General features: G+C 37.4%; 1 protein-coding gene across 1 annotated transcript in view; it reads left to right on the forward strand.

Moving 5' to 3' along the window:
• Nucleotides 1–15986, forward strand: part of PRKAR2B (protein kinase cAMP-dependent type II regulatory subunit beta) — a 120324-nt gene that overhangs the window by 71942 nt on the left and 32396 nt on the right. Inside the window, exons 3-4 of the mRNA XM_055283637.2 lie at nt 8645–8697; nt 14868–14951. Coding sequence (XP_055139612.1) covers nt 8645–8697; nt 14868–14951 — 137 coding nt within the window. The remainder of the gene's footprint in view (nt 1–8644; nt 8698–14867; nt 14952–15986) is intronic.

Consider the following 15986-nt stretch of genomic DNA (forward strand, 5'->3'; position numbering starts at 1 on the left):
TATATCTGAAAGACAAAATTGTATTCTGATAAATGTAGCTATATCATTCATTATCAGTTAGTATTTATATTTAGATTAAGGTGATTCAAGGTCTCAGGCCAAAATAAATGCCAAGAGATGATTGTATTATCTAAACAATTAGAGCATTGGCACAAATTCTTGGGAAGCTGTTTGTTGACTTTTTAACCAAAGAGTTAGGATTCTGTTTTTATTTCACCTTGGCGTTTTAATTTCTTAAAATTCATAATATTCATCAACTGCAATGCTCAGAAATCCTTATCAGACCATTTTCAGCAAAGTACAAATATAGTTTCTATTACAGTTCTGTCCTCTAGTACAAGTTGATCCACTTACTCTCTGCTGCTTTATAGTTCTAGAGAACAGCATTGAAGAATTCTGATGATTAGTCGCAGACAACATTGACTTTAAAAAATAGATAGTTTCCCAAACATATTCTCCTCCGAATTACTCTTCTCGCCCTTTTTATTATATCTGTTTATCTTATTCTTGGTCATTTGTGAGGTTTTATTTTTTGTCTTAAAGAAAATTTACTTTAAATAGAGAATTTGTAAAATACCATGGATTACATGCACCTGTCTTTTCTTGGGTTAGTCTTGTATCTTTATCTAAGGAACACTGGGAGCTAGAGGGGACCACTGTTCCATTGTGAAAGAGTGAAGGTTTGTATGGTGTTTCCTCTATTCTCAGAATCCCACGGGCTACTCATGATGTATGAACAGTAGAATTAAGTAGAATATTTGAGCCTATCCTATTCTGGATTCATCCTCTTAGAAACGTTCTATGTTGATAGGATTCCTTTTATAAACTGTTTGAATGCTGTGTCCTCTTAATTGTGGCATGCTATAAATAAGTCAGTTATTAAAAGAAATGGTTGATGTTTTATAGACCAAATGCATACTTGTAGAGCATGTGGTAGAAAGATACTTTATTGAGGATAGTTCCAGTGATTGAGTACACATACTACAGTTTTTAACTCTTTGGAACCCAAGAGTAGAATAAAAAATTATTTACAAAATGTATGTGGGTTCTGACATGGGGTACTATTTTTTCCTTTGGAGGCATTTTTGAAGAAAAAAAATTACACATTACAAAAACCAGATTTAAGATTTTGGCATGTACAGTTGTGTGTGTGTTTTTTTTTTTTTTTTGGATACTAATTCTTGCTCTGTTGCCCAGGCTGGAGTGCAGTGGCACCATCTCAGCTCACTGCAACCTCCGCTTCCTGGGTTCAAGTGATTCTCGTGCCTTAGCCTCCTAAGTAGCTGGGATTACAGGCGTGCACCACCATGCCCAGTTAATTTTTTTTTTTTTTTTTTTCGTGGAGAGGGGATTTTGCCATATTGGCCAGGCTGGTCTTGAACTCCTGACTTTTGGTGATACACCTGCCTTGGCCTCCTAAAGTGCTGGGGTTACAGACGTGAGCCACCATGCCTGGCCAGCATGTACAGTTTTAATAAGAGGAAAATAGCAAATGATGAGCAAATTTTTATTTGTTTGAAGCTCTCAATTGCTGCTTATATATGTATTTCAGCAATACCCTTCCCAATAGTGTCCTGAACTTGATGTTTACTTGTGGGGTGTGAATATTTCTTAATTAATTATACAGTCCCTTAAAGAGTAGTGGTATACATGTAATGGAAAATCTTTTTAGAAACATAAAAACATAAAAAGGAATTAGTAAATTTGGAGTTTTATTCTAAATACTGCTGTTAAAGGGCCACAAAAAATAATGGGCTTATAATGAATCATGGCAATTTAGTCAAATATTTAAAATATCTAAAATGTTTATGAGACAGCAGAATATTTTATAGTAGAAGTAATAGGAAAAAAGTTTTATAGAAATTTTTTAGGAATAGTAATTACATGTCTGGGATGGTTTAGAACCTACCTAAATAAAGGTCAAAAATACAGTTTTATAGAGAACTAGAAAGTGTTTTGTGAATGGCTAATTCTTAAAGCTCCATTGATAACCTTGGGGAGAGGCAGAACATCCTAGATTTAATGGAAATTGTATTTCTGTTATTTCACCAAGACAGGGTTATACAGTTAAATAACTTGGCTAAAATCTTTATAGTAAAATTTTGCTGACATGAACATCCCTGGTCTGGGAATTAAATATTCACTTAAGTACTATTTCATGAACAGTGCCAAAATTTCTGCCAGAAAGGTAAAAGATATATTTACATTGCATTTTTTGTAGCTGAAATGTAGCCTGTAACCGAGTGGATTATAATAACTTCTAATATTTTGATGCAGGAAGTAGGAAAATATTAAAAATTGAAAGGTGGTTTTAAGGAAATTGTAATGGTTCTGTTCAGAGTTTATGAGACAGCCTTATTCTGTAGATTTTTAAATTATGAACTTCCCCCCATTTTTATGTAAATGGTGATGTCAATTTCAGCCCTTCCTCCATTTGCCTTACGCCAGAGAGAGAGAATAAGAGAGAGAGAGAAACACCTTGTGTTGGGGCCATCAAATGGTTTCTTTAATAGTCATCAGTGGTATTCACAAAATTCTGGTTTTCTTGCCTTCTGAGGTTGTAGTAACACTTGCACTTCCCCATCTTGCTGAAGTTAGGACTGACCATATAACTTGTCTAATGCAATGTGATATATATTCCTTATTGGCAGAAGAGACATCTGTCACTTCCAGGCAGAAGCTTTAGGGACTGGTGGCCTTCCAAATTGCAGAGGCTCCATTAGCCTGCAGCCTTCAGTAAGGAAGTGGAGCCAAGTACTCTCTTGAGGTGGACATACTGTGTGACCAAGAAATACACTTATGTTATTTTGAGTCACTGAGATTATGGCAGTGTTTGTAACTGTTGTGTAAGCCAGTCTAATCTGACATATGCAGTATGCAGTTTCTTTATGCCTAAGGATAAGGAAGAAGATAATAACGTTTCTCATCAACTAAAATGACCATTTATTTCTTCGGTCATTTTTGTTAACATTTACTGTGTGCCAGTCACTGTTCTAGGTGCTAGGAAAATAGAGGGAACAAAACAAAGCAATCTCTTCTTCCCACTCTTTATTCATTCTTTAGGGAATCTCCTTTGTTGTGAAGCCTTCCCCTGCCCTCTGAGCTGCTGGTTGCTCCTTTCTCGTCTGTGTTCCTCCAGCACTTTGTAGATATCGTCATTGTGGCACTGGTGTTATCATGATCAGTCTGTTTCTGTCTTGATTTCTAGACTGTTTCTATAAATGTTTTAAATATAGTACATATATAATATTGAAAGTAATATAAAATATGTAGGCAAAACAAGTTACACATTATATAAAATGTATAACAAAAGAATATGTATACATACACATAGATGCTTTGCATTATCCCTTTATTCCCTTTATGTCATCCCCCACATTTCAAAAAAATATTTTTTGAATGAATAAATAAGGCTTCCTGTGGGTCTTTTGCCTGAATGTGGTTTGGGAACAAAATGTGAACTTCCATATTTTGGGCATGTTCTTCCAATGCCTTTGCTCTGTGAATTCAAATTTAAGAGCATTACTAATGGATGAGAACAGGTCTATACCAAATTACCGGGGCAGAAATGTGAATGAACAGGGGAGGGGGAAGGCTATTAACTTGTCATTGTGCCTCTTCCCTTTACTTAGCTATGTATATATGTGTGTGTGTATGTGTGTGTGTGTGTGTGTATATATGTGTATATATATATATATATGTGTATATGTATGTGTATATATGTGTGTGTGTATATATATATGTGTATATATATATAATTGTTATAGCCTTTTACCAGTGTTTCTCAATCTTTTTTCCAATATCATCCCCTACCCCCCGTCTTTTTGGGCTGTTTCCCCCTAAATGCCCCCAATGAGATTTTACTGCCACAGAAATACTGTATATCTGTTTATGTACTGAATGTATATCTGTGCTTTATAAAAAAATACAGTAAGTCTTTTTGCCCCCTAAGAATGAGTTTTCTTGGTTGATGCATGCCTTTAACTAATATTTGAAAAAGGTAGTTTTTTTCCCTCTGTGGGAGGGCATTTCCCCTTCAATAAGCTAAGTTTAACTCTATTGAGTCACAACTCTGTTATTTAATACACCTGTGCTTTTGTAACAGCTTTATTTTAAGCTGATTATTATTTAAATAAGTACGCTATAATCTTAGTTTATTGAGAACATTGGCAAATTAACTTTTATGTATTATATAGAAGTCAATTTTTCTAGATTGAAGGCCTCTAAACCATGCATTCTGTGCAAACTGTATTTGCCTTTTATTCCTTCAGCATATACTTATTGAGCATCTAGAGTGTGCAAGACTCTGCCAGAGCTGAGGACCCAGTGAATCATGGAGTTCAGTCTGCTTCCTTTAAATCCTTGCTAGCCAGGATGCGAATATGGGTTATGTATACTTGTCTAGTGCAGAGTCGTTTTGACCATGCTGATTTTTAAAACATCAACAACAAAATGTTGTGGGCTTTTAGTGAAAAACCCTGGGAGTTGAATAATCCCTCATCTATCATTCTATATGTATAGCACATGAAAAGGTTGAGGGCCAAGTCCCACAATATGCGAAGTCAGTATAGTTTGTATTTTCCTGTTCTGTGCTGCAAGTTGTGACCGTTGTCTGGCTACACCAGTGCACATTACTCTGTCTGCAATGTGGGAATCTGCTTAAATTCTTGGGCCATTCTGTATAACCAGTGTAGTATATACATATATGCACAACAAAACAGGGAAACCTCAATATAAGATTCACTTAAAGAATAAGGTTCTGGTTCTCACCGCTGTTTAATTGCCAAACAAAAAGGATGAAGTATATAGTTTCAAGCTAAATTTCAGATTGCGTAGGAGGCATGGGGAAAATATGTTTCAGAAAGAATACAAGGCAGTACAAGTTACCTGGAGGCTTTAGTTTGAGTGCCCATCCAGAGATAGAGCCATTAATTCACTTATTTGTTACAGAAATATTTACTGACCTCCTAATCTTTGTGTCAGGACTTTTGGTGAGTAAGACAAAAGGCTCTCATTTTCACTCATCCTCTCTGTCCCCATTTCTTGGACAAATTGTGTAGGACATTTTAACATTGAGCAAGTTTTCATTCATTCATTCGTTCATTCAATGTGTGTTTGAGTGTGTATAATACAAGTACATTATTGTGAGATATTTAAAAAAGACATCTCTGCCCTCAAGGACTTGCAAGCTTGTTTGTTCATCAACCAGTCATTTATTTAAAAAAAAAAAAAGTGCATTGAGCTAGTAGGCAATGTGCCAGGTCAGTGCTAGGGAAATACAGAGATGAACAAGAGCACACAGTCGGTCCCTGGAGGGCTGTATCTCAGCCTGGAGAGGCAAACAGCTTGTAACATCTTTGGAAGCACGCAGTGTGGTAAATGACAATAATGAGCTCGTCCCACTGCATTGTGAGAGTGCGAAGGATGAGCACAAAAGTGGAGTTTCCAGAATTAGTTCTGTGTGGGTGAAAGGTCAAGATGTGACTCTCCATCTCACTTTTTAGTTGAGGATGGAGAGAAGGGTTGGCTTGGAAAGGAGATTGGAGGGAGTTCAATAAGAAGAAACAGTTTAAGTGATGATAAGGAGCTTTATAAGGCTTTATAAGGCACGATGACAGCTTTACTTTATTTTGATTTGGCTGCAGAAGGTGGGGGTAGATGAATTCTAATGTAGTGAAACAATTGCAACAGGAATGCCAAGAACTAAGTCCTTGTAGTATTGGCACAATATATAGTTCAGTGAAACAGCCCAGAAACAGACAAACACACTATGTGATAAAGTGGGTATCATAAATCAACAGGGTATTAAGTAATAATATTGAGACAATTGATAACCTATTTGGAAAAATAGTAGATTCTTACTCCAGATGATTTGTAATTACGACTTAGGGGCTAGGTACTTAGAAATTTGAGAATTAGGATTGCTTTCTGTGAATTAAAATTTAAGATCAACAATAATGGATCAGAGGGTGGGGGTGTGTGTATGTGTAAAACAAGTTAATCTTAACCAAATATCTTGCCTACTGCCTACTGCACCACCTCGTTGAATGTGTCAATCCTATGAACATGGCCAGCTTCATGGGCCCTGCACTCACGAGGGCTGTGCATTTTGGTTTAATGCTCTGCTCTTGTTGTCCTTTGGAAAGTCTTAATTTTTTAAGATGGGGCCCATATATGGTGTTTTTGTTTTGTTTTGTTTTTGCACTGGGCCATACAAATTATGTAGCATTCCTGCCTGTGAAGTTGGCCATCTCTGGGGACAGAAAGTTAGAGAGCCAAGCTTTAGAAGTAGATGTCATTGTGCTCTCTGGAGAGTTGCAGCCAACCCAGTTAAAATGTCCCAGACACATTGTCAGGGCCATCCCTATTGAGTGCCTCAGGCTGTCCAGCCTGATTCCATGAAACATTCAATTTATTTAACAAAGTTTCCTACTTCCCATTTCCTGCTCACCAAGCAGTCTTTCAGTAGTGACTTGGCTACTTCTTTGGTTTTCCAGCAGGGAGAGATCTAGCTAGTTGTGCTGGTCCCATCGTTCATTCAGGAAGGTAGTTACTAAATTGGCAATCTGGTTTCATATGTCAGTGAGGTTCTTTAATGTGAGCCTGCTTCTGCATGACTGGTCCATTTCTGTTACATTTCAGAGACTGAAGGCTGAAGTCCAGGAATTATGCTGGTAAATTCACCAAAGCAGTCATATGTAGAATAGCGGTTAAGTGCAAGAGCTTTGGAGTCAAGACACACAATCCTGGATAAAATGTGGGTCCTGTCACTTACTAGGATGTATGATCTTGGCTTTCCTGTGCCCTGGTCTTTCATCTGTCAAGTGATGACATTAACACCTACCTTAAGGTTGTTGTGAGGTTGAATGAGATGATGTACTTTAGATCAGGGTTTCTCAGCCTCGGTACTGTTGGCATTTTGGGCCAGGTAATTCTTTCTGTTCAGGGCGGGGTGTTCGGTGCATCATAGAATGCTTCCAGCATCCCTGGCCTGTACCCAGTAGATGCTAGTGGCATCCCTCTAACCCCCTATAGTTGTGACAATTAAAATGTCAGCAGAGGTGGAATCACCTCTGTGGAGGAGAGCACAATAGGACTTGTTTAAGAGTCACTGGTCTAGATGTATAGAGTGGTGCCTGGGGGAAAGAAAATGTTTTATGATATAATAATAATGGGAATAGTGGTACCAAAGATGATACTACTTTTGATGCCACCCTGAGGGCCCTAGGAAGACATTTGTCAGCTTTTCATTTATTCTTTGTCCTTAAATTTTTATATCTATACCAGAATAAACTCCATGTAGATTAAATAGTACATGTAGAAAGCTCTACCTTTAAACAACTGAATGAAAAAAGAAGTAAATCTTTAGATTTGCAAATAAGGAAAGGGTTTTCAAGATCAAAAGCAGTGATACTTCTGTGATGTTTAATGTTGAGTTTAAAACACATTGGGGAGTTTTCTTTCCTCACAGATGTCATGACATTAAAAATAAATATGCATAATCTATAAAAACTTTGTAGTTACAATTGAAAAGCAAATTGGATAAAATGATTGTAATACGACAGATAAAGTGGTATGAAAAAACTAATTTAAGTCAAAAAGAAAACCAGGTGTTTCTGGAAATACAGTCATCCTATAAACATTTGCTATTGCTTAAAATCTTTGTCAATTTAAATAAATAATTTAAAATTTTTTAAAAAATTATCAAATAGTTCAAGTTTAATAATTTAAAAAAAATTAAGTTATTTATTTAAATTGACAAAGATTTTAAGCAATAGCATCCAATTCTGTTGTACAGTTAGGGGAGTCTTATTACATAGTTTTTGTAGGACAATCGATAGGTACAATCCTTCTAGAAAGAAACATGGTGATAAATGTGCCCTAAAAATGGTCATACCGTTTAGCCCCCGCAAATAACTTTGGGAATAATGCCTACAGCATAATCTGAAATGTAGACAAATATCGATGCATGAGGGTGTTTATTGCAAAGTTGTTTTAATATAAGCCAGCTAAATATTCAGTATTAGAGAGGTAGTTATTTACAGCATTTGATAATCTGCAATCCTTAAATGCGGTATTTACACAGTGTTTCTAATGACATGCAAAATTCTTACAGTGTTAAATGAAAAAAGTAGGTTTTTAAGTTGCATATGCAATATAAACTCAACTCAGAAAAAAGACTGGAAGGAAATATCCAAAATGTTAATATTTGTTCCTGAAATATGCAAAATGTTAATATTTGTTCCATAATATTTAGATTATGGATAATTTGTGAAAGTCACAACTATATGATTAAATTCATCATTTCATGGCAGACAGCCTTTTCTTTTGTTTCTGTTCCTTTAGGTAATGTTTAGATATTATGCCTTGGAAATGAAAATGAAAGGGTTTAAGCTATGTTTCTCTAAATAGGAGAAATAAAAAAGAAAGTGTCAATGCCCTAAAATACAGCTTTATTTTTAAGTAAATTATAAATTACAATATGAAACCAGTTTTGGGGGGTAGACTGCTTCCCCTGGTTGAGGTGAATTAATGGTTTTTTATACCATGGTACTCTTTTTGTTCATTAAGTGTTAACGATGTACTCATTGTAGTATGGTTTTTGATGAAACAATCTTTAAGATGTTCATTTTTCTTTTTATAGTATGTGCAGAAGCTTATAATCCTGATGAAGAAGAAGATGATGCAGAGTCCAGGGTATGTAATTTACTGAATGAATGAATTTTAAATTGATGCCCTTGTCATATTTCAGGAAAATAATCATAGAAAAGATTTAACAGGCGTGTAGGTTAACAGGATACATAATGGAATTATTTTGACTATTTCTTTTCCTAGTCTCATCTCCAATAGCCTACTCCTGCTGTGAGTCTTGCAGAATTATTTTTATCCAAAGAGTATTTCTCTTTACAAAATATATCCTGGTGATGAAAAATGTTTTCAGCTGTCTTTCTCATAGTAATAATATTATTTTTCTTAGACAGTGTTTCTTGTTTCTAGTAAACAAAAATACTGGGAAAGACCTTCTCCTATTAATTTATAACAACGGAAAGTTACTCTGAAACAAACAAATCATGGTAAAATCACATCCAGTGTGTCAGTACAGCAGTTAGGATTCTTTTTTAAATCTGTGAGTCTTCATAGTTTGCTCAGCAGCTGACTTCTTGCAGGCCCTAATGTTTTTGTAAGAATTTGTCCACTGTGATTTCAGCAGTTTTTAAGCTATGTCTTTCAGCTCAGTTCTATTATTTATTTAGTAAAAAGTAAACTAAGAGATGACTATGCCTGGAAATGGAAAGTAATAATTTCTGCTCCACCCTCCTCCCCCTTTTTTTGAGTACATATGTTGCAAAAGTGCCTCTTGTTTCTTTGGCCTTAAACAGTATAAACAAAAACTTATTTTTGTAGCTCTGAAAAGTACTTAAGATTGAGGTTTCATGTGGAGAAGCAGATACTATGTCCCTAAGTCATTACATCATTAAGCTCATTGAAACTTATGTAAAATCCAGTGGTATCAGGAGCCTTACAACGTGGAAGATCTTGAAATCCCATTTTATTCCTGGACCCATGGGGATTCCCACTACCAGGGTTGTGGAAGCTCATTTCTCACTATTAGAACTTCAGTTATTTTCGTGAAGTTTATAAATCCTAGCCTGGAAATGATGTTGTTTTAGGATTAAGGTATTTTTACTAAAAATCTGCGATGTGCTGTTACCCCGTATAGTCTGAAAAACTAGACCTTGCCTACCGTATACTTTGTGTATCTAGCAGAAACAATACCAGGTGGCAATAAAGACAACATACATTCTTTATATGTGTGTATAAATGAGTATGATAAAATTTAGTAATTAAGATCAGAGCAATCGAGATGAGCTGGTTTAAATTAATAAAAACCTAAATTAATGAACATTTGCAATACAGTTTAAAAACAATATGCAGTATCTCATTGATTCAAAAGCTGTTAGGCCTTGAATTTTAGCTGCCATTTAATTCATGAGATAAATAAAGTGTTTTGGCAGGTTCACTCCAGCTAATTTCTAATAGTTTTGTTGGGGAGGCTATACTAGTTAAGATTCATTTGGCTGTGTAAAACCTAACCCTGTCGAGACAAATGTGAAAAAGAAAACACTGGGGAGAGATTATCAGACAAATGCTTGAGCAGAAAGTGTTCAAAGGCCAAGCTGTAGGCCTGGCAGGCAGGAGCCAGCCTGCCTCTGGGGTCCATCAAGAGCAAGAGTGTAAGACTTAGCGTAGTGTCTTTGAAACGGGTTCAGCTACCCATCTCTATTACTGTGTCTCTCAGTTCAAAATTCCAGTTTCCCAAGAGTTTCTGATGGACCCAGCTTTGGCCCAGGGTAGGGCCAGGATCAAAAAGTCCAACCTACTTGGGAACCACTTCTGTAAATAAGGGCAGTTACTAGAGGAGGAGGAATCTTTGTGGGTTGGGCATTTACCCTAAGAGCTGTCCCCTGTAACACCTTTTAAAGTTATATTCAGTAGTTTTTTTTCTGTTAATGTATTATATGTTTGATTATAGCAAAGTACTTTTAGGTTATCAATTAGGTTGAGTATTCTCTAAATGTGTTACTAAAAATTATACTTCTTTTGGTCTCAAAAACTATGAAGCAAACCACACCACATTCTTGGGAATGATTATTACAGATTTCAAAATTATTTAGATCTAGAAGGATATTGGGAAATATCTATGAGGAAAATGTATACTATATTGTGATAAAATTACATTTCATTTGGGCATTTTGTGTTACTTCTGAGACTCACTAAATCATTGTTTGTAGTATAAATAGAAATTTATCGTCTGATATGAATTCAAAGAAAATGTAAATACTTAAGACTCATTTTGGAAAATAACAGATTTTAGTTGGAATGCCTTTAATAAATGAAAATGTAAGGGTTGTCTAGATCTAGCATGTAGAAAGTGGTAGAGAAGAGCTAATAAACTTAAGGGTAGAGTATTTCTTATGTTTCTCCACAAAAATATTTTGGAGTTCCACCTGTATATCTGGTGCTAGGTGTAAAGTGGTGAGCAAATGGACAAGTCTCTGCCCTTTTGGAGCTTACAGTCTAGTGGCAGAAGCAGACAAGTGAGTAAATTAATGAAAAGTTAAGAAACATGAAATGCTAAAGAAACAGTGAAACAGTGTAGGAATCAAAACACAGCCCCCAAGCCTCTGGGTTCAAGTGATTCTCAAGCCTCAGCCTCCCGAGTAGCTGGGACTACAGGCATGCACCACCACATACCTGGCTAATTTTTGTATTTTTAGTAGAGATGGGGTTTTGCCCTGTTGGCCAGGCTGGTCTTGAACTCCTGGCCTCAAGTGATCCACCCACCTTGGCCTCCCAAACTGTTAGGATTACCGGTGTGAGCCACTGTGCCCGACTGATATACAGTGTTCTTTAAAGAAAATGTCTAAGTTAAAACCTTACTTATTAACTGGTTTTCTAATTTTTTTTTTTTTTTTTAATGGAAAGGCAGCAGAAATTTAGAGCAGAAGTTGGCAAACTTTTTTTGGTAAAGTTTTTTTTTTTTTTTAACTGAAAAATGCACTATTTTCAGAGAGTAAATATTTTAGGCTTTGGGGAGTCATGGGGTCTCCTTTGCAACTACTCAGTTCCGCTATAGTAGCTTGAAAGCAGCTGTAGGTAATACATCAATGAAAAGCACGTCTGTTGTGTTACATTAAAACTTTATGACGCTTGAATTTGAATTTATTATAGATTTTATGTGTCAGGAAATATTATCATTTGTTTGATTTTTCCCCCTAGTCATTAAAAAACATAAAATTATTCTTAGCCTAGAAGCCATACATACAAAAACAGCTTTGCCTGCAGGTGTAGTTTGCTGATCTCTGGTTTAGAATATAGACTCTGTAGCTGGCCTGGCTGGCATGAATCCTGGCTCTGCACCTTATGGACTGGATGACATTGGACAAGTGATTTGGGCAAGTTGATTTCCTTAACTCTAAATTTCTTAACCTGCTTCATGGGATCTGTCACTAGGATAAAATGAGTTTATATTAGTAAAGACTTTAAAATAGTACCTGGCATGTATTTATGCTACGTTTGTTTAACAAATAAAATTTTTATCTGAAATCAGGAATTAATTTTAATGAAAACCAAAGTGGCCTCTAGTACACTAAAATCACACTTTGGGTGTATTGCTGAGGCCTCAGTGATCCAGAGACAGATCCCTTAGGTGGAATCATGCTAAGCCCCAGAGGAAAAATGTAGGAGAGCATCTTCAGAGCAGGTGGCTGCAGTACAGAGGAGCCGGAGTGTCAGAGACCACACCTGCTTTCTGACTGTTTACTCTCCCCAGTGAAGAGGGATTTTACTGACGAGGTTAATTACAGTGAGTGGACTCTGAGTGCTGAGGAGTAATGGCAGGGTGAGGGGAAAGGGAAACAGGAAGAGAGCAGTAGACCATAGTGATGGAGGTGGGGCTGAGAAAAAAAGACTACTTAGAAATGGTCATTGGGCCGGGTGTAGGGGCTCATACCTGTAATCTTAGCACTTTGGGAGTCCAAGGCGGGTGGATCACGAGGTCAGGAGTTCGAGACCAGCCTGGCCAAGATGGTGAAACCCTGTCTCTAATAAAAATACAAAAATTAGCTGGGCGCAGTGGCAGGCACTTGTAATCCCAGCTACTCAGGAGGCTGAGGCAGGAGAGTAGCTTGAACCCAGGAGGCAAAGGTTGCAGGGAACCGAGTACACCACTCACTTTAGCCTCGGTGACAGAGCAAGACTCTGTCTTAAAAAAAAAAAAAAAAAAAAGAGGCCAGGTGCGCTGGCTCATGCCTGTACTTTGGGAAGGCTGAGCTGGGCAAATCATGAGGTCAGGAGATCAAGACCATCCTGGCTAACACGGTGAAACTCCGTCTCTACTAAAAATACAAAATACAAAAAAAAAAAAAAAAAAAAGCCAGGCGTGGTGGCAGGCGCCTGTAGTCCCAGCTACTTGGGAGGCTGAGGCAGGAGAATGGCATGAACCCGGGAGGCGGAGATTGCAGTGAGCTGAGATTGCACCACTACACTCCAGCCTGGGCAACAGAGCAAGACTCTGTCTCAAAAAAAAAAATAAAAATAAAAATAAAAGTCGTCATTGGTAAGAGAGGTAGCAGGAAGAAGAGAGAAGAGGAAAAAGCTAGATTTCTGTGTGAAGGCTTATAGGAATTGAATGGGGTGGGCAGAAAGACTTAAAATTGACCAGAGCGAAGCGGACACACGATACTGATGCCTGATGCACTCTCCCTCCTCTCCTTTCTGAGAACAGAGCTTCTCAGCAGGCAGACATCTCGGTTGCTTCGGTTTGAAGTTCTAGATGGATTTTGTGAAGTGAGAAATGACTTCCTGTTTTGTTTTAGTGTGTTAGCCTTCCTTATTTGAAGTAGGAGGAAGTGAAGTTTGGTTGGTGTGGTTTCGTTAATACCTAAATTTTAAAGGTTTCTTGTGCAGCAGTAAATGAGAAGTCCCTGAGATCTACTTTGTCTGTGTTTGTGTGTCATCTTAGAATCTAGTTTGAGATGAATATTGGGCAGATAGTAAACAAAGGTTTACATCTACCTTACCCTTAGAGGGGAAAGTGCAGTGACCCTTTCTCTCACTAGCTAGTAGTTCTTTCACATAGTCTATACATAATGCAAATAAATGGTATACATATCAATAGTTTACATATAAATAGTATATCAATACTATAAATTTCCCCAATTCTTTTCAGGCTTATAATTTTCATTAACTTTTGGCCATCTGGTATGGTTTTAAATGCTGATTTAAATTTCCCATTGTGAGTTTTGATGTTTGTGGCTATAAACTCCACTGCTGCCTGATTCTGTGAGCTCTGATGCTCTGATGGTAGGGCAGGCTGCCTGAAGAGGCAAGGCACCTGCCCATCAGCTCTCATGGTCACTCTTTGAGTGAGCATTGGAACAGAAAAAGGTAGTATGTAGGTCTTCAGGAAACCAACTCCATGTCTGCTGCTTTTAGAACTACCCCTTGCCCCTCTGACTCATCTTACAGTTCCGAACTGCTCATGTTCACAAAAGAGTGGACCTTTTGGTCCAAGTCAGTTGAGCCTCCTGCTAGTGAAAAGGGACTCGAGAGATGGCAAGCCACGTACACACATGGCATTCTGCCACTCTTCACACTCTAGAATACAAGTTTAGTGAGAATATAGCACACTAGTTTCCTTGAGTTCCTTCTGAAATCAGTGCACCAGCCAGCCTCCTTGGACTCTTTTTCCCTGGAACATACATTCTCTTGGAGTGGCAGTGCATGATTGCTTGCTCCCTTCTAAAAATCACTTGCTCGCTGTGGGGCAGGTACATACCACATGTGTAAAAATATATTTGGCATCTAATGCCGTATACATTTAAACATTTTACTTCTTTCCAGGGACCTTATCAAGATTCAAAAGAAAGAACTACATCCTGAAAGAGTATTAAGCTCAGTAGAAACAGAATGACAGCAGTCCAAATTTTCAGTGTAGCTGCTGGCACCTGTTGTCCTTTTGTATGGGTCTCCACTGGCTGGGAGCTTTGGAGTCTTCCTAGCCAGTCACAGTTCTGTACATAATGAACTTGCTAACCTAGGGGAAAATATGCTTTTGAAAAACATTTCGGTGCTATATTGATGAATGGATACCAACCTGCCCCCAACAAGGTGAATTATGTTCCCCTACTTGGTAGGCTCATAAGTTACCAATCACCAAAAGTGAATCTCAGCACCAACCTGAAGCGAACTTGAGCGCTAACAGTTCTTTCTAATATTGGTTCTGATTTTTGTTAGTTTTTTAAATCTCTGACTGAGATGGTATTGGCTAATGTCTTTGTTTTTTAAATCTGATGTCCTTTTAGATTATACATCCAAAAACTGATGATCAAAGAAATAGATTGCAAGAGGCTTGCAAAGACATCCTGCTGTTTAAGAATCTGGATCCGGTAAGATAAATCTTAATAATAGAAATGGCTTTGTTTTTTCCCCCAGTGACAGTGTCACGAACTGTGCAGGGTCTTGAGTTTTGCCCTCTTTGTAAGCTGACATCACCCTGGGGTGATGGTAAAGGCCCCCTTGCAGATGCTTGAACGCACAGTAGGTTGAACTGCAGTAGAGGAATATTGAGTTTGGGGGAATGTACTGCTGTTGGAGCAAGAAGTAAAGAAGCCTGAGGTGTTTGTCTTGTGGAAGATATTATCTCATCTCTCAAGATATTACCTTAGGGCTACAAACACAGCCCTGAGAAATGGCCCAGGTAAAAAGAGGGTAGGAACTTGCCCTCTTCGTACCCATCAGGAATATGCAGGGATGCTCAGGGCCCATGGAGGATTGTTTCTCTTTACAGCCAGTAAACTCTGTATTATACAGATTAAAAGTAACGTTTCACTTGGCTTTAAGGTGAGGTTTTTTTTTTTGGTCCTTTATAAGGATTTGGAAATCTCTAATTTTTGGGTTTGGTATTTCTAGAATACCCACTCTTGATATGAGTGCGCGTGCTGTTCAGACTTTGTCTTGTACTGTGATGTACATATTCTGCTTCCTTCATGTCAGATTATGCTTAGTCATTGCTGTATAGTCATTTAGGAGCAAACCTCTGCTGCCATATTCCAAATGTGAAAATAGAGTCAACTTTTGTAACTTACCTCGACTTGTTTGTTTGGCCAAACTCAACATCTTTGAGTTTTTGGTGATGTCCTAGAGGAGAAGCATTAAATCAATACCTGCTCTTTTTAAAATGAGGTCTTCTTAAAAAGGACATTTTTATAAAGATTCATGTACTGCATTATACCAGTTCTATACTGCGTCATATTTACACTCTGAAATATTTTAAAAATCTCTTTTGTTTCTAGTGTAATTTATGTTTATATTACATCTTCCGGAACACAGTACATTGTATGACTTTGGAGATTTATGTTAGGTCCACACATTACAAGTTTGTATGTCCATCTCTGAGGCTCCATTACTGGCTTTGAAAGGCC

Source organism: Symphalangus syndactylus, chromosome 6 (genome assembly GCF_028878055.3).
Source record: "Symphalangus syndactylus isolate Jambi chromosome 6, NHGRI_mSymSyn1-v2.1_pri, whole genome shotgun sequence".
NCBI classification, from domain to species: Eukaryota; Metazoa; Chordata; class Mammalia; order Primates; family Hylobatidae; genus Symphalangus; species Symphalangus syndactylus.